General features: G+C 42.0%; 2 protein-coding genes across 5 annotated transcripts; one reads left to right on the forward strand and one right to left on the reverse strand.

Annotated features, from left to right (window-relative positions):
• Window positions 1-1,047: 1,047 nt before the first annotated feature.
• On the forward strand, window positions 1,048-6,136 carry gorasp1b (golgi reassembly stacking protein 1b). Its single transcript, XM_062521215.1, has 9 exons — window positions 1,048-1,503; window positions 2,366-2,446; window positions 2,539-2,742; window positions 2,890-2,976; window positions 3,105-3,235; window positions 3,986-4,106; window positions 4,237-4,354; window positions 4,464-4,562; window positions 4,658-6,136. The coding sequence occupies exons 1-9, from the start codon at window positions 1,444-1,446 to the stop codon at window positions 4,885-4,887; spliced, it is 1,131 nt and encodes a 376-aa protein (XP_062377199.1). The 5' UTR covers window positions 1,048-1,443; the 3' UTR covers window positions 4,888-6,136.
• Window positions 6,137-8,395: 2,259 nt separating this feature from the next.
• LOC134066275 (WD repeat-containing protein 48) lies at window positions 8,396-20,829 on the reverse strand. 4 transcript variants are annotated; one of them, XM_062521558.1, is made up of 19 exons: window positions 20,760-20,823; window positions 19,334-19,474; window positions 18,602-18,677; window positions 18,432-18,514; window positions 18,019-18,148; window positions 17,596-17,684; window positions 17,338-17,439; window positions 16,842-17,066; window positions 15,740-15,814; window positions 15,334-15,436; window positions 14,426-14,523; window positions 14,195-14,302; window positions 13,965-14,061; window positions 11,718-11,810; window positions 11,523-11,628; window positions 10,185-10,272; window positions 9,999-10,075; window positions 8,895-9,084; window positions 8,396-8,552 (listed from the first exon to the last, which is right to left on the reverse strand). In XM_062521558.1, the coding sequence occupies exons 1-19, from the start codon at window positions 20,805-20,807 to the stop codon at window positions 8,457-8,459; spliced, it is 2,025 nt and encodes a 674-aa protein (XP_062377542.1). In that variant the 5' UTR covers window positions 20,808-20,823; the 3' UTR covers window positions 8,396-8,456. The 4 variants fall into 4 exon arrangements, with proteins under 4 accessions (XP_062377542.1, XP_062377541.1, XP_062377544.1 ...); XM_062521557.1 differs by having other exon boundaries at window positions 18,602-18,680; XM_062521560.1 differs by lacking the exon at window positions 18,602-18,677 and having other exon boundaries at window positions 20,760-20,829.
• Between the last annotated feature and the right edge of the window lie 1,514 nt (window positions 20,830-22,343).

Raw genomic sequence — 22,343 nt, forward strand, 5'->3', positions numbered from 1 at the left:
AGATTGTTGTAAACTGCCACAAAATTGTTTCCCCAATACTGCTCCCCCACCACCCCACTGTAATGCAACACAACATAGTAATGTAGTAGTAATAATTGCGTCAAGCTCATTTTGAGGTCCAACTCCGGCTGAAGACACAGAACATCTTCAGATCAGGTGATGCTCAGGCCTACCTTAACCAGGGCTAATCTGAAGAGGGAAAAAATGCCACCCAAAGTTGAGGATTGAGGATGACTTCAACGAACCCGACGCATGTGACAAGGCATCCAGGCCATCGCAGAAACCTGCTACCACAACACCGATGCCTCCTCTTGCCTGATGAGCTGAATCACTTCGTTGGCTCAGGCTCACCTCAAAATGATTTTGAAATAATTATAATGAAAAAGGTTACAAATGTTTGAAATAGCATATGTTATCCATAATTATTTGTATTCTAGTAAAAGTATTGAATAAACCATATTGTGATTGTTAAATAAATTGGGGTTGTTAGGCTGTTATGTTATTTATTGGCATTATGCGTGTGTTTGGATAGACCTAGCGCAAGTCATTGGCGCTGTTAATTTTTGGCGTCACAGGCTGAAAAGTTTGGGAACATCAGCCACAGGGCTATGCGGTGAGGAGCAGCGATAAAGAGAGAGAGAGAGAGAGAGAGAGAGAGATAGAGAGAGAGAGAGCACACACACACACATGATGATGTCAATATGGGCGGATAAATAGCATGGGTGAGTGATGACAGGAGCAGAGGAAAGGACTTATCCAGTTAAAAATTAGAGGGTGCAGTTGTTTTGGTTTCAGTAGCCAACTGTAAATAATGATCGCATTGCATGGCTACACAGTCCTAAAGGTTGAAATTACAAGAAAGTCGAGAACAGTGCTATGCAATATAGCCTACTATGAACGCTTATATAATCTGATTCTCTATGTGGGCATTGTGTGTATGTTCCATTCCTAAATTGTTATGGCTGTAATGGTGAATCAACTTCATCTTGCATTTGCATTTGTGTCTATATTGAGCTGAAAGGGTTTTTGCAAAAGGATATAGGCCCTACCAAATTGCATTAACTGTGATATGAAACCATGATAACGGGAAATGTCACGAAACTCTATAACCCACATTAAAACATCTCATCGTAAAGGCGTCAACACCACATGATATCAGCTGCATCATCGAAAGGTAGGCTAAAGAAGTCGTCCGGTGAAGCCAAGCTTCCACAGCGAGTAGCCTACAGGGCTATACTATAGATTACCGCATAGGTTTGGGGATAGCCCAGCCCATTGCATCCCCTGCTGATAACTCTGCTGTCCTCTACGTGAGCTGACACGGTAATTTGTGCAAATTCCTCGTATGCCTCTTCAGCCCACTTTGCGTCATTCTGGCTCTGGAAATAGGCTATAGTCTATTATACCTGGCATAAATTGCGCTGATGGTTGGCTGATCCAGATATGGGTTTGACACAAAGTTTCAAGACGGAAGGGGCTACCGGCGGCTATCATGTTCATGGGGTAAGATGTGAGGTGTTGTTAAACGCGGATTAGCCTACGAGCTGGCAACATATCTGAAGAAATATTAGGCTATTATTATTGTTATTTTTTATTATTATTTTAAATATGATCATAGTATTCTCCCATCAGGATATGTTGTGTTTGCACAAGGAAGTTTTCCTAAATGAAGTGGGCTACACCAACCGCTGTTAAAAATCCACATCTGGACATTCATTTACGCATGGCTCTATAGGCCAACGCGAGTTATGTGAAGCAGGAGGATAACTTTGTCCTTCAGATAATATCAAGTCTTTGGTAATATTCAGCATGACGTGGCTGTATTCTCACTAGCTTTTGGCTGTAGCTAAGCTAATGTCTCTTGGCATAAGATGTCAGAAGAAATTACAATACAATACAATAGTAAGAAATATTGTGAATGTTTTGATCAGACCTTGTTCTACGAATTTAGTCTTCTGTAGTGGTTACAAATGCCATGGATAAATGAAGCTTAGATAACCAGCTGTTTGTCACAAAAATATCCTGCTTGCCCCACAACTAATTCAAATTGTGTTTCATTGTAGGCTATGCTGCTAATAATTAATGGTGGCAATATTCCAGGAGATGGAGATTCCAGATAAAACTGCAGGGCTCATTTAGGTGGTGCAGCTGCATTTGTAAAGATCTTATCTGCTCCCATCACTGCCTTGCCCATGGCCTAGCCTATAATTATGAGCAAGTGAATAGCATGTGTGTGGTGTGCACACCTACTACTGGCATGTTACACTGAAGACCGGAAAATAATGAGATTTTTGTTGATCAGCATAAACTTTGAGAAGATCTCAGTTGTTGAAATTGAAAATGCAAACGTCTTGTGCATTCACAGATTCAAGAGAATTCACCAGCACAAATAGCGGGGTTGGAACCTGTTTTTGATTTTATTTTATCAATTGGGAACACTCGACTGGTAAGTTTAAGTTCACAGTTTCACATGATTTACTCAAAAACACTATTTGTAGGCTGATGAACATTTCCTCAATGTAATCTTCTTTCTCAAAGGACAAGGAGAATGACACACTCAAAGATCTGCTCAAAGCCAATGTCGAGAAACCAGTCAAGCTGGAAGTCTATAATTCCAAAGCGCTGAGGATTAGAGAATTGGAAGTTGTTCCTAGTAACATGTGGGGTGGCCAAGGCCTTTTAGGTGCCAGCGTCAGATTTTGCAGTTATCAAGGCGCCAATGAGAATGTCTGGCATGTCTTGGTGAGGCACTTTTAAATTTGTTCAGGAAATGCTTTTACAATGTTATTGGCCTAACATCAAAACATATGAGTGTAGTATGAAACTAAAATGTTCAAAATGCATTGGACCATTAGATGCACTGATTGAAATTTGTATGCACCCTTTCAGGATGTGGAACCAAATTCTCCAGCAGCTCTTGCAGGGTTACAAGCACATCTCGACTACATTGTGGGAGCAGACCAGGTGCTGCAAGATGTAAGTGCTGTCTGCACGTTAAACCCTTCCATATTCAGACCATACTAGACCCTATAATAATACAGCAGCATCAGAGTGCTGTAGTGCAACAGCAACCTGTGTTCATCTGTGACTTTTGACTGACACAGTCTGAAGACTTCTTTTCCATGATTGAATCCTGTGAGGGGAAGCCCCTGAAGCTTCTTGTGTACAACACCAAGATGGACCAGTGCAGGGAGGTTGTGGTTACCCCCAATGGTACCTGGGGTGGGGAAGGCAGGTAAGCCTATAACAGCAACAAATCAACCTGACATATCAGACTTGAGAGGGTTCATGTGCTTTAGTCTTCTTTGACAATGTGCTACATAAGAAGACACACTGGGTCACCCCAGAGCTTTATTTGAAGGGCTACAACGGCCTTGTTTCAGACCAACTAAAGAACAATTCAGTGGCATAAGCCTTGGGCCCCAGAGAAAACAAAAATGAAATGTTGCGGCAAACTTTTGAGTGATTTGTGGACAACAAATGAGTTCACTTGAAAATATTGCAAGAGGTTTGCCAACATTGGCCGCTAGAGACAAACGTCCAGCAATGTTCTGGCAACAATGAGAAGTTTGCCATCAGTGGCAAATGTGTTAGCCAGTGATTTGCCACCACACTTCCAATGAACGTCTGGTGACAAAACTAATTTGTATATGACCTTGCCGCGAATTTGCGGCAACTGTTTGCTAGAAACCTGACATTTCTGTAACAGAAAGGATTACTCTGTAGACCCCTCTGGTTATGCCTCTGGTAAAATGCTAAAGAAGCTTTGATATTTCTGAAGCCAAAACACCACATTCCTATCAGTGCTGTTGGCCCTACAAGGCTAAGAGGTACTCATTTACTTCCTAGAGCGACAAAACAAAGTGGTCCAATTTGAGATTGATATTCCTGTTACAATAATATTTTCCATTAAATTCTCTCCACATAATCGCTGTAATCTCTTAGCATTGCATTAAACAGGGCGTGCTTTCTGATTACTGTTCAGCCTAGGTTGTGGAATTGGATATGGCTACCTGCATCGCATACCATCACAGTGGCCTGTGTCAGCGCCGCAACCAGTTTTCAAAGACATAAATGAGGGAGATCTCTCTGACAAAAACAATGAGGTAAATATTTTCTTTCAAGTTTTAGAGTATTCATTTACATATCTGCCCGCCATATCTGCCTACAATTGTTACTGTATCACATTTTAGTGTATAGATCTGAGATGTGATTCATTTGGTCTGCGTAATGTAGCCTGCATCAAAGGATGCTGTAGACCAGATTGAACACATCAAAGGAACTTCAGAGAGCGTGGAAATCTGTATCCAGGATTCCTCACAGTCACCATCTACTCTTGCAGACACAGATCAAGGTGCCCTCTTGATAACATTCCAATCATCAACGTTTGTTTTGACAATGTTGTAACAATGGAAGAAGAGATTAAAATTCCTCTTAACCGACAGACACCTCTGATCTCTCAGGGACTGTGGCCACAGAATGGTCTGAAAACAGGAACACATCCTCCTCACCTGCTGGCATCCGAAGCCCAGGTCAAGGGGTAGGACATGAGAGCGCTTGTGGTAAGTGCAAGGTTAGGCATGAGTGATAAAGACTCTGTGTTTTAACTAAGGTCTTAAAATGCCAAAACTCATCTCAAACTATTGCGTTGTCATAGGTGAAGGACGCGAGGCCGACTCTGTTGTGGAGGCACAAACTATGAATGAACCTCTGAAAGATGCTCAGGGGGGCTTGGGTTTGGCGCCCCCTAGTGATGACAAGACGAAGGATACTATACCGGAGTGTCTGTCTCAAGCCCCACCATCGGAACGGTCATCGGCTACAAATGCACCTCTCCCAATCAGTCCATGTTCTGAGGTATATGAGGTACCCGCAGTTGAGCAATGAGCATGGAAGTTAAGAGAGGAGGCTGGAAAGAATTTCGATAAAGAGTGCACACAGATGTAAATTAGCTGTATAGCTAGCTCTGGTACAGGGCTTGAACTGTGCATGGGCCCTGACAAATAATCTAATAAACGCTTCCTCCCCGCAATAGGTTTGTTGGCATAGAACCATAGAAGGAGAGTAGTGAAACTCTTTGATGTTGCCGACAAGAGAGTTGTTCTAAAAAAACAGTGCGCAGGAAAGTGGAATGCATTTAAAGGGTTATTGTATACAGAACAGATACAGTATACAGGGTTTAGGCCACTTATCGAATATTGAATACTTTCACAATCTAAAATTGGAAGAAAGATGTAATCCTATTTGTTGTCCCACAGGTACTTAAATTAAATTATGCCTGACTTAAATATACTGTAGTACAAATCTAAACATGCTCTTGGTTAAATTATGTTTCAAATGGAAATCCATTATTTCATTAGCCATGTGCAATTTCATGTATTGACCCGCTTAATACTGTTATTGGAAGTGGTTTATCGGTACATAGTGTTTTACAGTAGAGTTTATACCCATACAGTGTATATTGCTTCCACAGAATATAATGCAGTCTATAAGTGTGGCACAAAGTGCTTAACTATTGTATTTAATATTTAAAATACTTGGAATATTTTTGCCTTTGCTCTAGATTGAGCCAAGATTTACAGTGTAAGTTATATTACATTATGCTGCGCAGTATTTCTTTGCACAATATATGTATGTATGTATGTATGTATGTACAGTATGTCATTGCTATACATTTAAGGTGTTAACCTGATCTGAAGCTTTGCCATCAACTGTGAAATGAAGTGTTATCCAATCACACAACACTGTCAACTACTGTCCTTTATAATGCACCATAGTATACAAACACAACAATTTCTTCTTCAAGTCATACAGACTTGTTCTGTCCCCTCATAATATCTGTATAATCATTGATGCCATTGCTTTGTTTAACCTATTAAGACCTAGAGCACCCATTCAAAAGGCTCTCTAAAACCTTAACATTTTCTGAAAGACTAAAACCTGAATCAGAAATACTCCAGCCTTAAAGGGATAAACCCTTGTAAGGTTTATCTGGTCTTAATGGGCTAAAATATTCTAGAACCCAAACAACACCTGTTATCACGTTGTGTGGAAATATTACTCTAATTACTTGAAAATTAATAAATTATTAATCTCTGTGTATTCATCTTAAACTGTATACTTCTTTATAAACATGTTTTACTGAATGCCTTGTGGTGCAAGTAGTCCCATCTCTTGTTCTCCCACTTGCTGAATAAAGGCAATAATATAAGAAATGTGTTTAAGACATGAAACGCTTAAGAGTGACATGTGGTTAAGACATGAAACACTTGAGTGACATGATGAATGGGTGACAAATGGCACAAAGTCTCTGTTCAGGTGACTCACAACGCCATCTATGATAGGAATGTGCACACCGATTGCTTGAGAGATAACGTACCCGTGAAGTTCTGAGAGTACGTGTGACAACTGGAAACTTCCTGGTCTAATTTCAAAAGGGAGAAACAGATGAACAGATAAATTCCAAATGAGCTCAATGGAACTAAGCCGTCAAAATATGGGACTGTATGTTCATGATCGTTGTTGGGTTGAAGAAGATCAGCTCCCTTTCCTACATACCCAGACAATTACACTTTTTTCTTGATGTTGGTTAATTTATTAAGCAGTTATTTACCCAAAATATACTACATTTAATTACAATCAACACAAGGAGCAAGGATATAGGGTAGTGGATGTGGAGGCCTTGGATATTTCCTAGAGCATTTTGCTTTGTGTTGAGCCTTTAATTCAACAACTAGTTAGGCTGTACCTTCTCCATCGTTTTACTAACACCAAATATACTCTTTATTATTATACATGTTTTAGCACTGTGCAGATCACATTGTTGTAGTCCATTTGCTTTTTGAGCTGGGCACAGTATAATGTTTTGCATAAATAAAAAAAATGATCTGAGTTATTCCACCATCCAGTCATATCCCTATTGTATGATCCGTCAAGTTCTTCTGTTCCTCAACAGTATTTGGTCACACTGTCCCATCAGGAGCAACTACATAAATCACTGATATTGCATGCACAGAGCAGAATACAGCATAGACAATGCACCAATGGATCATCATTCATGAAGCACTGGGTATGACCCTAATGGAACCACATGTTGCTTACATTCCCTAATGTCAATACACAGTGGTTCACAAGATGGGTCCATGTCAATGCTACCACTATCAAGTGGAGGATCAGTTTCGCACAATGTGACCAGTGTGCTTTCTTGTAGACTTCTTGACCTAATCCCTCTCCTGTTAAGGTATCCTGATGGTTAGCAGCAGACAATCACAAGTAAAACCACACACACACACACACACACACACACACAAGTGAGTGCCTTTTACAGTCCTGTACTGGAAAATCTAACTCCTGGGAACCCACCAGCGCACCTGTCGTGAATCTCATCTCATTTACATGTGAAAAAAGCACCCTTTTGAAGAAAACATACGTTTGCTTAAAAAAGAAAAAAAAAAGAAAAAGAAAAAAAATCCTGATCATCAGGGTCAACAACTCATCAGTCAGTTTGCCTACAAAATAATTACAATATATTTACAAAATGGTGGCATCAATGATTTACGAGGAGCAACGTAAGACAGCAATGCAATATGAGATTTTGAGTCCATATGTTAAGTTGTCCGAGCCCCCAGTGCCTAAAGAACAACACATTGCTCAGGATAAGCTTCCTGTTTTTGAAAAGCAGTGCTCTCTTACATTCTAGGAATTAGCTGATTGTATTAAAATGCTGCCTGTCATGCAGGTCAGGATTGTGACCATCCCTTTGATTTCCTCCTCGTCTTTCTGTCTGAACCCTGTGGACAGTTATGAATGAAGCTGGAGGTGGGGTGGTGGTGGTGGTGGTGAATATGGAACAGAAAAGAAGATCCCTGGAATGTAGGACAAATTCATAAACACCTTGGTCTAAGATGTCCCAACAAGAGCCATCAGTTGTTGGGGCATCTCTCTCTCTCTCGAGAAAAAAAAAAGGTGTTGATTCAGATGCCAAGACAAATCTGTATTACATCGGCAAAAAAAGGAGTCATACTGAATAAAGTGACAAACTCCACTGATGACAAGTCTGTTTTCACTGTACAAAGCGGTATCTGCCGGACCATTGCCTCCTCATTCAAGCCGCCCAACCATTTCTGTCTTAACATGGCAGATTCAAAATGACACTCCACTTCCACTAGTGCAGAGGTGACAACAGCTTAGTGACCAGGTGGTTTATGACGGAGACATGAAGCAAGTTGGGGTGTGAGGGTATGAGGGGGGGGGGGGGGGGGGCCTATCTGTGAGTAGTCGGTTGGTTTGCCTCCTAAAGTGTTACTGATGGAAGAGGGTGGGTGTGTGTGGGCTGAGTGCAGTGGTCCTTGTTGGCACCCTGAGAGGGTGGAGAGGGTTTTGGGGGGGGGGGGGGGGGGGGGCAGGGGGTTAGGAACAGGCGTTGGTTTGGAGTGCAGCAGTCCCCCCTCCTGCCCTCACGTGGACTTCTGGCGGTAGTGAAGCGTCAGGTCGCCCCCACTCTTCCAGATGAAGTGCTTCACCGTCCGCAGGTCCATGCTGGGGTCCAGGACCTTTTGGAGAGCAGAAAGGAAATGACTCACAAAGATCCTTTTTTTCAACTGCAGTATTTTGTTACACTGAATAGTCAAGACCATCCTTACAAAATACATTTTAAAATACCATTAAGCATACAGTACATGTTCAGGAAACAACACTTGATTGCCCATGTTGCCACTGAACACACTAGATTTTAGACGACAACACAAGACAACAAACCAGATAGTATGACGGCAAATTTATTAGAGCTCCTCCAAAACAATTCCTTATAACGGTCCAGTGTGCGGTGATACTATATTTTTTATGACAGACAAAGACAGGTAAAGGACAAAAGGGAAGCTAATGGAGGTGTGTACCTGGTCCTGGCACAGTAGCTCGATCTTCTCCTCGGCCAGCACGGCCATGTCCTCCTCCTCCTTCTGCTCGCTGGGCTTCTCGCTGGCCGCGCCGCCCGCCTGGGACTCGTTGTCCAGGTTGATGATCTTCTCGTACACGTGCTCCATCACTTTGCGCACCTGGAGCATGTCGCTGGCTGACAAGCGGTCCCTGATGACAGAGGAGAGTTGAGGGCAACGCCATCTAAAGGCCAGTTCAAACCGAAGATTCGCGACGGTCTGAGACGGTTGCGGAGAGCAGTTGCGGCGGTGTGAATCAAAAGTTGCAAGCAGTTGCAAGCCGTCGCTAAACATTCAACATGTCAAATCTTAGTTGCAGAGTTTTAGAACGTTGCAGGTTTTTAGAATGTTGCAGCTCGTCTCGTCGCGGATCTTGTGTTTGAACTGGCCTTAAAGCGACAGACTAGGCTACTGCATTCCCTTTCTGATCTTATCAGATTAGAAGGTACGAAAACAGGGCTATTTAACGTGTGTGGCCCGTGGGCCGGAAGCGCCCCGTTGGATTTGACCTGCGGGCTCACTGCGCAAACTGCCTTCAAGTCTAGCTTCTGTGACAACGATATCGCAAGTAAAATCGAAGAACAGCAGTAATCGGCTGCAAAAGTAAATAATGTTGCGTGACTTGCACTTCTCACACTGGGTTGTCAGATGAGTTATGTTTCACAGTGATTGCACTGTGGCATTCAAATGCTGCCTTTTTGTTTGTTAGAATACTGTTTCACTGATTTATTCAAAACATTATGAGCTATGACAGAAGTTGGATGTGAATGTTATAGAGATCATCCCCTGCTACTGTTATACTGGTTTGTTGACCTTATGTCTATTTGGAATTGTTTTGAGAGCCTACTGATGCATCTCAGAGTAAAGGAATGTCATCCAGTGTTTGTGAATATATTTTAATGAACTCACTAAATATACTCATGTCTCTTATACGTAGACACAATAGTCCGTAATTTTTAGCAACATCGTATCTTGGGTGGCTTGCAAAGATTTTTGCATAGCATATGTAACTTACTTTTTGCATAGCATATGTAACTTACTTTTTGCATAGCATATGTAACTTACTTCTTCAGCGTTTTTGCTCCAGAGGATGAGTGTGGCTGGAGGTAGAATGGGATTTTGTTGAATTTCGGCATATTTTTCTGAAAAAAGAGGATAAAAGACCACATTAGCTCTTTGACATGTGGTTTCCCTGTTACTAACGTCAAACTACTGTATGTAGATGAAAAGGAGAAGACATGTGTCTCTCACATCCACGGTGATGTCAATAACCCACTGTGGAACGGTCTCGTTGAGCAGCATGGATTCAGTTTCACCACCTGAATCTCGACAGAGCAACCTGCAGACAACCACAAATACATTTCAAGAGCATTACGGACACACTCCAATCACAGTAGATTTGGATACACGTGTCCATCTTTATGTAATGACTAAACATAAAAACTAAAATTAAAATGTGATGAGTGGCGCAGAAGGATGCCTTTCGTATAAACAACTAGAAGCTACACTGACATATCAAAAATATCTAAGGCATGTTAGCCTGACTGTAATGCATAGGCCAGGACAGCCTACAATGATTTCATCCAGGTATAATGGAAAATGGACCTTTGTGATCACTCGCGATCATCTTGAAATACTAGGTCACACCTACCATCATGAATGCCAAATGTGAGCATCTGAGCAGGAATGTGATTCTCATGGGATACTGGTGCTTGGGAATGCATCGGAGACAAACCTAGTCTGGCTATCACCATACTAAGCTCAATCTTTTAAGATTGTACATTAGTATGGGGAGGCTGCACTTTGTTTCTACTGCACAAGAGGTGTGGGCATCGCTCAAATGACTCCGTACACGTCGAGAGTCCTTCAATCAATCAGACAATCAACGATCCAGTGCGTCTTTTGGATAAGCTAGTCTCTGATTGGAGTCAAAGGTTCTGTCAGGGTACAGAGGAGATACAGATGTGCAGGTTTCCAGCCTGGGCTGCCAAGCGAAATCCAAATTCGCCAGAAGTTCAAGGCTAAGACACACCATGACAATGGGCTAACTTTGTTGAACAAAAAGTTCACCTTCCTCAGAAAAATCTACACAAAAACAATAAACATCCTCTTTCTATTTCCTATTTCCGGGTGAATACATTTCTTTAGAAAATGATTTAGTCCCTCCTCGGTGCAACTGTTGCTGTGACTATTCCCGATTGTTTGCCATATTACCTTTTCTAATGAACGGACACCAGCACTGTCTTATGCCAATGAGATGATTTGAGCTCACATTTCAATCATAACCCCATTTCCCAGCTTCCCTGCATCTACTGATCAAAATGCATCACAGACTCAAACTACAACCACAACCACCACACCCCCACCCACAACATGCACTGATATACAGTATGGTCTTTTGGGCCCCCACCATCGACTTCAAGGCAGCGCTGCTTGGAGGCGCTAGGGTTACAGTAGGGTTAGGGTAAGGTATGGGAGCAAACACCACGGTCAAAACACCATCAAGCGTATCCACTACACACACAGATTCATGGAAACTCACCAGTTTAAAGTTAAAAAGGAAAAAAAACAATAAAACAAGAGGCTGACCTGAACAGAGTCCTCCCTCCTGCCTCCCCGAAAATGACGGGGGTGTGTGGAGGCACCTGGAAGTAGCCATTCCCTTTCTGTATTCTGCTCTCGTGCTCCCCATTCACTGGAAACACAGAGAAACTCTTCAGCTGGAATGCACACACACACACACATCCAACCATCTATCTCTCATTTGCAGACAACTCCACTGACCGTGATTGAGCTCGGTCTCCTCATCCATGGGATTGATGTGTGTCCGTGGCCAGTATTCTAGCAGGGCTTGCAGTAAGAGTCCTCCAAGATTCACTGCAACAGTAAAGGACACTAAGTCATCCTCTATAAACCTTCACGTACACTGAGGATGCACAGGTTGGATAAATTCTGGGTTGATACTTGATATTGATGCTTAAAACAACAATTTGGTTGATAACCGATCTCAATATTGCTAATTTGTAACATTTAGAAGACAGGAAAGAAAGCCACTCATGAAAAAACATAACCCATGTCCCAGGCAACAGATAAGGCAATATTTTCCTGGTGAAGAATTATTGCAGTAAGACAATTAAACACCAGCCATTGCCCTAAGTAAATGTCTGTCAATGGCCATTAAATGATATCCAGGGTTTCTGTAGGGTTCAGTCAGTCAAATTTAAGACTTTTTAAGACCTTTTTATGACCATTGTGATTTAAATGTATGACCTATATCAATTACGAGAAATAACTTCAGTCATTAAAATTCCTAAAATTTGGTCATGGTGGTGTTTGGTCATGGTATTAAACACCCACAGTCCCTCCACTTTCAAGATGAGGTTGACCCGAATCTATGTGCGTGGAACTGGAGACCACACAGACAGAATCCTGTGCAGTATCGAGTGTCCCATATTGATACCGTTTGTTAGTGACGGATTTGAGCCAACTAGTAAATGTCCCATCTTAAGCCACAGCTGATTACTAATGTCAATGTCATATGTTTCTGTTTCATACTTTGGAATCAATAAACTGTACACTGCTCTGGAAAACATTATGAGACCACTGCACATTTTTCTGATGTCATCCTTCAGTTGCAAAGTGACATTCAAAGGAGCTGACAGTCAGGATTTACAGTCTTCATCTCCATCAACTCATTCAGGAAATGTGCAGTGTTCTCTAATTTTTTTCCAGAGCTGTATATTTTGTTTATAATGTATAGTATTGTATGATCTGCATAATTAGCAATGGCCAAATGTGCAGTAATACTTAATATTGATTTGTAAACTATTACACTTGTCTTTATTGTCATTACATTGATGGTTTGTAGGTCTAACTGAGTAATAAGCAATTAGCTTTCAATCTCACGGTTTTAGTTCTAGTGGAAAAAATGTGTGCATAGTGCAAGGATATGTGGATGCAAATCTGTCTCAATTTTCTGTCATTAGATTAAATAAATGTTCAAAAAACGAATGTTGCTATTGGCTTGACATGTTGCCTTTGAGGTCAAAGTATCATACACATGACAGCTGCGCGTTGAAAGCTGCGTGTGTGCGTGTGTGTGTGGAGGGGAAGACACACAGGCTACGGTAAGCACTTCAAGCATGGTTTGCGCACACTGACATTAAAATACCTATTTAACAAAACAGCAATCATTCTTAGTCGCCGGCATTGCACAGAAACCGCCTCAACCGTGACCATAGACTGTAAAAGAAAACCTTGGCAGTGAAGCCTTGGTTTCAAAGTTTGTGCAGGTTTCTGTTTAAGTCCATCCGACAAGTTGGTTTGCTACACTGCTGCATGGACCTTAGTTGGGCTAGTTGTGGAACACTAACATCCAGATTCCTCAGACAGAACTACAAGAGGAATGAATGAATGCTGCCGACAGCACATTTCTCGTAGGGAAAAGGCGATGGTAGAACAAATGATTGAACGAGCGTATGAATTTAAGACGTGACCAAATGCAATTTATGATCTTTATGGACAATTTTTATGACTTTTTAAGGCCTACAATTCTTATTATCAAATTTAGACTTTTTATAACTCTTTATGACTCCGTGGAAACCCTGATATCAATTGTACCACCCATCATCAGTTGTCATATGATAACACAAATAGCTATGGGTGTGTATGGACACAGGAATTGCTGTACACAGAAGCTAGTCAGCTAACTGACTAGAACCTTCTCTGTGCATCAAGCAGGAAACAGAATGTGGGACATGCATGAGAAACTAATAAAAAATCCCTGAAACTCTTCCGCCATGTCAGAATGCACATTCCAATTCTCTTAAGTCATGTTTAGGCATTTAGTGTTACCTAAGGTCTCCACAGTTGGATGGATAAATGGATAATGTATTATCTGTTAATGCTTAGATGGATAAATGGATAATGTATCATCTATTAATGCTTGTTAATGCCTTGGTTCTGTTTTCAATTACTGCGGCTAAACTTGCAGAGCAAGTTTGGTGGGTTTTCCCACGGAGCAGTACTCACGCTTTGGGTCCGATCCATCAGGACTAGTGAACCCTGCATCCTTGGCCGAGACCCAAGCGGCAAAGCAGTCACTCTCATCCAGAGTGATTGTCAGCATCTGTACACAATGAGAGCATTAAGTCAACTATGATTTGGTTGATGCCTTTGCAATTCGCCTCTGGGTTAATGACCGGGGTAACAGCAGTTAGGCAACAATTTTCCTGACAACTGGTAAATGCAGTTGTGCTCACCCCGGTTTTCAAATCCACAGAGAACCAGTTTGGCACATAGACCATCTTGAAGCGTTTCTTGATTTCCTCGTCAAATTCCATCTTTCCTAGGTCCTCAACCTTGCAAGCCTGAGAGACAAAACAAACATTCAAATGAGTCATAGCTTTCAGTATCTGTCAGGCATGAATACACTGTAGGCATTACAACACATTATAAAGACTTTAATGGTGGGACAGTGAGAGCAAACCCACCTTCAACACATCCCAATATGCTACATTGTTGTTTGTGTCTTTGGTAAGGATGTGTCTTTTGTCATTAAGGATGTGGCACTGGATTATACTGGCTCCCCCTGACAAAAAGAGAACATTACCAAAATCAATTACAAAATATCACTTTTCATTTACAGGAAACTGAAAAAGCATGGTTGCTACTTAGTAATAGGAGATCATGTAGATCTGCAAACAGATATAAATCAGCCAGTATCTGAACTTAATAAGAGAATTTTTTTTTGTTTTGTTTACATTTTTTTGTTACATCAAGGAGTAACTACTGTCTTGAGACAGACAAATAAATAAACAAACATCATCAAGTTGCTGACACTTGTCCATGCCCTAAAAACTTTGTGACTATAATGGGACGTCTGTATTTCATGAGAACTTCGCGTACAAATTTGTCAACTTTCTTTTCCGTCTCCACTAGCCCTTAACAAGGCCCAACAACAAGTCAGCAGTCTTTCATGTCGTCTCATCAAAAACTCATTCCAAAGCTCCCGACTACTATGACATGCTCGAGTGCTCATGACAAGTGGTGTCACAACACACCCTGGTGGCTACTGGCACAATAGCATCTGTGCTGCTGGGCCAGCTTACTTGGCACTCCGTCGTCGCTTTACACATAAGCAGCTACAACAGTTGTCTCCAAAATTTATCATGACAAAGACAGGGGGGGGGGAGAGGGGGGAAGAGTAGGGAAATCAGTGACAAACTGCCAGAGGGATTCAAATCAAGCCTCTTGCTCATCTTAAAATAGTCGATCCATACAGTTATAGAGTTCGAGGCAATCAAGCAGCAACATTCTCCTGATTCGTACTAGTTGTTTGGCATGTCGTGTTCCTCAAGCGACTTATTTTGAGCGTGTTCTGTGCCACAGGGGGGCTTACCTTTGATGACCTGCTCTGGCTGTGTGCAAAGTGGCGTCAGGGGAGTGCTGCAGTCGTTGTCATAATCACCAGATGCTCGGAAATTATGCATGCCCTTTAGAGACTGCACAGACAGATGCAGAGTGGAAGAGGCGAGTTGAAATAAGCAGTTTCGGGGACACGGACAAAAATGACATTCTTAAAAGCACGATGCGGATAATTGCACTCTAAAGATACGCTTCAAAGTCTGGCACTGGGGATTGTTATGACTAACTTCAGCAAAATTGTGAGCGATTTCAGCAAGCTCTGTCGATTTCTTCCAGTTATTATCAGTTGGCTTGCATAAATGAAATTCCAACAGCCATGGCCTTGTCAAAGGTGATGAAGTGAGTGGTGTTGCGAGTGGAGGCAACAGTGAGGCCCTTACCCATTTATTAACTGTAGACTTGGTGGTGGACACCCAGAGTGCTGTGGGAGGGTCTGCAGATCGGTCAAGCTCCATCTGAGTCAAACACACAATGGAAAACATGCATCACACTACAACCCCCATTGGCCAGCAGTGAACGTCTTAAAGGGCCACTACGGATTTCAATGTTGGACTTCCTGCTTTCAATGATGTAAAAATCATCATTTTACATAATTGAAAGCAGGATGTCCTATTCACGAGTTTCATTGAAATCCGTATTTCTCCCATCTCAAGGCAAACTGAGAGAATGATGCACGACCATTCAAAAACATGACATGTTTTCGAAAGATACAAAGCTTAATGCTAATCGGTGAAGTGGCCCTTTAAGCAGTATTCACACCAAGAATGATAACGATAAAAGCGTCCACACTGGCCAAAGATGAGAAAATTCTCTCCTCGTGTTAATGTGATGGCTAGAATAATATTATAGGTTCTGATTGGCTGTTAGCTTTTCATCGTTCTCAAAACTGCTCTGACAGTGATCAACAACAATATCGCTCTTCATGTCGTTGTCGTTATAGTTTATGTGTGAACAGTGTCATTCATATTAATGAGAGCGATATTTGTATATAGTTATCGTTACACAATAATACCACCATAAGCCAGCTAACTGTACGTTCACACCGCCGCCGACTTGAGCTTCCAAAGATTTCGGAAGTCATTCATTTTCAATGGAAGCCGGTTTCTCCCAGCTGCCAGCAGTGGCAAATCCGTCGGCGTCCTGTTTCGGCGTCTTGAGCGACTTGAGAAAGTTGAAAGTGGCTCAACTTTATGGTAATGAGCTATGACGCGGATCAGCGACCAAACGACCAGCAACGACCATAGAATGCTACCACGTCAGAGTGGCCAAAGCGTCCAAAACTTCCCACGGCGTCCTTGGCAGGGCGTCCTGAGCTTCTTGGAAGCTCAAGTCGCCGGCGGTGTGTACGTACAGGAAGCACATCTGAGATGAGAGTCACTGTGTTGCTATTCACTGTGCACCAATTGAATGGAAGCACAGCTCCAGGCTCCTTACATTGGTCCACCACACAGTAGCCACCAGACAGTTTATCTCTTTTCTCACCTTGAGGACCGGGGCCTTCTCCTCACAGATGAGAACGCGGATGTCCGGGTTGCGTAGGTCCGTGCAGTAGATCTTGCGGTCGCGGCCACCAGAGTAGACGTGCGTGAAGGCCTCGTTGACCTGCAGTGCCCACACGCCCTCGTCGTGGACGCGGTACGTGGCGATGCAGCGCTGCTGGCCCAGCGACCACAGCCGGATGGTTCCGTCGGAACTGCCCGACAAACACTGGTGACACAGGGCAAGACCCAATCCGTTGGGGGTTAGTTTGAAGGAGAACCGTGACAAAACAAGAACAACACACTTCTGCTGCTGCTTCAGTTGTGCAATTACTCAAACCACAGGCCCATAAAACAAAGGTTTAGAGGCATCAGTATGGACAACTGGTCCAGCACAGTCAAAATAATTGTATTCAGGTATATGTTTGGTAGCTGTATTATTTTTATTCAAAAAGCTGAAAATCATTTGTGTGATAGGCTAGCATGATGTGAGCTTTTACCTGTGTGCCATCGCGGTTTAAGAGCAATGACTTGACGTTGTCTGTGTGGCCTTTCAACTTCATGAGTTTGGCACAAGTTCGAGGATCCCAAACTCGTAATACCTACAATAGCAAACACATTGAAGATGCAACCCACTGCAATGAACAGCTTCTCGTTACATCGCTCGGATCGAAACACAAGTATTTACATACATCCGTACATCTGTATGTTATTTAAAGACATAAAATTCATTATACTTAGTGTGAAAAAAGAAAAACCTTTTCAGTGGAGCCTGACACAATGACTGTGCCCATCTGGTTCATTGCCAGGCTATAGATGGAGTCCTTATTTCCGCTAAGTGAAGATGCTGTGGCACACACACACACAAAAAAAGAGTCTTCAGTAAGTCCACAACATCCTGAGAATATGAGTTGAAGATTGGGCAAACATTCAACCACTAAAAGCTCTGTTAGTCAACACATCATTCGTCGTAAACTTTCAAACATGTGAAATCGAAGTGCCCAAACAGACAGATGCTGTTTAATCAATACTTTATTCGCACAACTAGTCAGGCAGAAAAGCTAGCAAGCATCCACACAAATATACTGTAGTGTGACTGGGATCAGGTGTTCTACATCAGCTGACATATGAGTAAATACACATTCTGTTCCATTCTGCTGAAAAACAGCAAGACTACTTACTGGTGACTGTGTTATTTGAGGCAGTAAGAGCTGTTAATGTGTTCACGTCCCACAAGAAGATCTGCCTGTCAAGGCCTGCCGAGGCCACCAGTTCTTTATCTTTAGCATATGCTAAGGCTTTGACATAGTCCTGTAAAACGCAGAAACACCCAAGGCACATACAGACATACATCAGGTGAATAAAAAAGGCAGTAACAGGCTAATCTAATCAGGATCCTACCGACTTTCACTTGACTGATTTGATGCAGTACTGACTAGTTTGAAGAACTGCACTGTCTAAGTGAAAGGGGACTTGACAACATTTTGCTGAGTGAGTTCATTATTGTAACAACTTAAAGCTGAGATTATCTATAGCCCTATTCATGGAGATATGTATTGACGCATACCAACGTGAGAGTGGAATGCATGCTTACCTTATGCGTCCGCAACGTCGACATACAGAAGCCTTTGTGCGCATTCCAGACCTTCACCGTGGTGTCCGAGGAGGCCGAGATTACTGGAAGGCAACAAAATGGCGACATTAGAGATGACTGTAGGAGATCAAATACTGCACGTAGAAGGCCTTCAGAGCATTCTCACTCACATGTTTTCCCGTTGCAACACAGTACGATGTCATTCACCCAGTCTGTATGATGCTCCATCGATGCTATGTAAGGGTCCTGCTGCAAAAAATACAACCTCTGCTGAAATGCCGAAATGGATGAACGATCTCAAGTCCTAACATGGTTCTATCTCAGTTTAAACAACATAACCCTTATCAAACTCCTGCTAAAATGACACGAGGTGAGTTTACATGGACAGTTATTTTGTCATTCCGATTAAACTATGCTGGACGAAAATGTCATGTCACCAGTTTATTTGGAGTACTGTATGTTGTATTCTGATCAGGTACTCTCAAGTGCTCTACAATCTTAGATTGGAATAGCCGTTGCTATTTTGCTTTTGCCGGAGAAGCTACAGTGGACAACATGGATGTTCAGTCGAAATAAGAATGGAATACACCACCACCCCTATCATTCTCATCAGATGTTTATATGTGTCATTTTTATCCCCACCGAGCCATTACTCCAATTCTAATCGGAGTAAAAGTGTCCATGTAAATCCACCTACTGTTGGTAGCACACTCCTACAGCAACACAGTACAGCTAGAAAATAATGAACAGATTCTCTTCGAAGCAATACATTTATCAGATGAGACAGAGTGGTGGGCAGGCTACTACACAGTTCCCAAGGTCATTCGTTGTACTTTTAGAGGGGTGAGGTCAGTCTTTGTTTGGCTGGCAGAGAATTGGTTTAAAGATGAGTGACAGTTTACCTTGTGCTGGTTGACGCTCCATATCCGGATGATGGAGTCTCTGCCGGCGGTGAAGAGCCGGTTCAAGGCTGGGTCCAGCTGCAGGGCATTAACTCCATTGCGGTTATACTTCTCCACCTCATCGCGGATGACATACGACACCTATATCACAACAACACACACATATCCTGCTGTAAATTTCAGGACTAGGTTGTCACAAGAATCAGGTGTGAAAGTGCTTCTGTTCACATAAACTGTTCAATCCTTCCTGACACAGTGCACTGTAGTTGACATATCAGTATTCAAATTCTTGACACAGATTAATACCTCACAGTGGTCTATCTAGAAGGTCTTAAATATGCTAAATGTGCTTTTCAGTTTGAAAAGCTGGCATTAAAATAATGAGTTACTATAATATCCACATACCGACTGCTACTAATAAGAATCATTATGTAGTTGTAGGACTCCCCACTGAGCAAACGTTTTTCAGTGTCTGATGAGACCAGTGAGCAAAGAAATTTTGTCCGCTATGACTGAAGATCACTCTCATCTCACATGTAGGTCCGTCACATGGAAAACAGCAATAGGGATTAGACGCCCTTTAGGGGACGCACGATGCTTTCACAATGACCGCAGCAACCCTTCAGGTTGCTTCCCATGACATGTTGACATCAAAACTGAAACAGTGTGGGAAAAACGTGGGGGAAAGTGTGGCAATAGAACCTGCTTTACCATGTATCGCCAGATAGTTAATCAAGTTCCCGATCGCAAACAATATTGAACCAGTTTCGCCAAAGCTGCAAGTTAGCTTGCCATGACTAACGTTAAATGTCAAGAGTTGGTCCACTAGGTATCAAATGATTACCAAATGTACAAGTAGACGTGTTGTTTCTACATGAGTGTTTCTTATATCTTGTGGGGAGATGATAAGTAGCAACATTCTCATTGGGAAGTGGGGGCGTGTGTTGAGACAGCTACCAGCTAATGTTAGCTTGCTAGGTAGCTAACTAGATAAGCTATTAGCCAGCGAAAATTCCATTGACTGCAGCGATATCAAGAGGGTTAGCTAAGCACATTAGTACGCTGAGTTTAGATAAAATGCATGTGACTTGATGATATTGCACTCCTGGTGACATCCGCATTGACATTGGACAATGCATTCAATAACGTAACACACCGAAGCAGAATGGTGGCAAGCTGGATATATTTGCTGAAAAATAACTTGGCTAGCTGTGTTACCAGAGGGAGCAAAGGAAAGCTAGCTAGCTAGTTTGGCAGGGCTGTCAAGCAGGGACCAGTCCATCCCCCTTCGCGCCAGATCAGTTTAAAGATTGTTCTCTACAAATCTGTACATTCAGCGACATAATCATAGCAAAAACATTTAAGAAGCACCGATCAGATAGTAACCGGTGCACAAGTTACGGTATGATTAATATAGGAATTTTACCTGGACTTTCCTCCGCCCCGCAGCATTTTGCCTGTGATGCGTCGCCATCTTACATGTTGACAGGATGACGTAACTTCCAAGGAGCCAAAGAGAAAAGTAGACACTTCCGGGCGCAAAGTGTCACTTTTTTTTTTTTTTTTTTTAACAGTCCATACTTGCACCCATCCCCTTAAATAAATAAACAAGTAAAAAGTAAGATATCTTTAGTGGAGAATAACAGTAGCCTACCTTGCAGGTAATCTGTCTAAAAACGGATGTTAACATTATTCTAAAAAAGATCAGAATGCTTTCATAGATTAGCCTACACCAGAGAGGGTTAAAGCGGATGATCTTTGATTACACCTTCAATAGGCCTAGAGATTATGATCATATTCATATGATTTAACCCAATATATCCTAACTTACAAGGTTCATTTACAAAATGGAGAGACAAACACAAGAATCGAGTGTTAGGCCTAGGCTACACAGTTAGTCCTATAATAAAGTAGGCCTAGGCCAGAACGTCAGCAGTCAGGACCTCATATGATGCATTGCTGTGTATCCTAACTATTAGCCCATTCATTGGTAGGCTAAAAAAAATACGTTGTGCATTTAAAACTATTGTGGTCTTGTTTTTAGGCAAAACGCCAGATGAATGCACATTTGAAAAGCACTCTCAAAAGTAGCCTACATGCAATATGCATAGACTGGCTATCATGCTTTCGATGCACATTATTGAGTCTGGAAGCGTTTTCGTTTTTCCACAGCAAAAAACACTTAATGTGTCACGATCCCATAAGCTGCTGTTTTGAGCGTGTTTCCAATTCCCTTTGGGAAAAATGCTTCTATAGGCCTACTGTAGGCCTACAGTAAATAGGCCTACATTGAACAGGCAATAGAGCGCCACGCAGAGTTTCCACCACTGGTATTCTAGGAAGGCTACTTTTACCAGAAGAGGGCGTTTTGCGTAAACATAGCCAAATGCAATTGCACACACTTCGTTTTTTTGTTATAAATATATTGAAACAGGCTAATCGATTGAGCACCGCAGTAGGCCTAACTTTCCACCCTGTGGTGTTTTTAGGTACTTTTACCAGAAGGGGGCGTTATGGGTTCATATAAAATTGCACACACTTCGTTTCTAGCTTATTATATAGATCATGGGCTGTTTTCTTTTTATGCTAAAAGTTCAGTGACACCATGTGTTCAGAATATTTGTTGGCAAATGTTGGCTGTTCTCACAACATAAAAGTATAGCCTCTAAATTTGTGACACATTGGGGTTGACTAAGTTTCAGAGGATTGTTTGGATGTGTATTAAACGGAATTGTTTTATTATACAAAATAATAATGCCACGCGTAGCCTACTCGAGGCAATGTAGAGGACATTCAATGTATAGGCCAGGGATGCTAGCTTTAAATAGTTCTGTCTGACTGGTTCAAAGTCCAGAATATATAAGCTTGTTATTATAGGCTATAGGCTGTTCAATAATAGTGAAAACCTATCCATCCAATTTTAGATATTTGAGGCGTTGAATGCAGCCTTTTGGATTCAGTGGCATCAGTATTTTTCAGCCTAATGAACCCCCCCCCCCCTTCAACAGCA

The sequence above is a fragment of the Sardina pilchardus genome, chromosome 19 (assembly GCF_963854185.1).
Source record: "Sardina pilchardus chromosome 19, fSarPil1.1, whole genome shotgun sequence".
NCBI lineage: Eukaryota > Metazoa > Chordata > Actinopteri > Clupeiformes > Clupeidae > Sardina > Sardina pilchardus.

Coding starts and splice junctions, on each gene's coding strand:
- gorasp1b (XM_062521215.1), top strand. CDS start 1,444: ATGGGTTTGACACAAAGTTTCAAGACGGAAGGGGCTACCGGCGGCTAT. Junction 2,743..2,889: donor AGAATGTCTGGCATGTCTTG/GTGAGGCACTTT, acceptor GCACCCTTTCAG/GATGTGGAACCAAATTCTCC. Junction 3,236..3,985: donor ACCTGGGGTGGGGAAGGCAG/GTAAGCCTATAA, acceptor ATTACTGTTCAG/CCTAGGTTGTGGAATTGGAT.
- LOC134066275 (XM_062521557.1), bottom strand. CDS start 20,807: ATGGCGACGCATCACAGGCAAAATGCTGCGGGGCGGAGGAAAGTCCAG. Junction 14,524..15,333: donor GCCAGAGCAGGTCATCAAAG/GTAAGCCCCCCT, acceptor TCTTTTTGTCAG/GGGGAGCCAGTATAATCCAG. Junction 10,076..10,184: donor TTATTGACATCACCGTGGAT/GTGAGAGACACA, acceptor CTCTTTTTTCAG/AAAAATATGCCGAAATTCAA.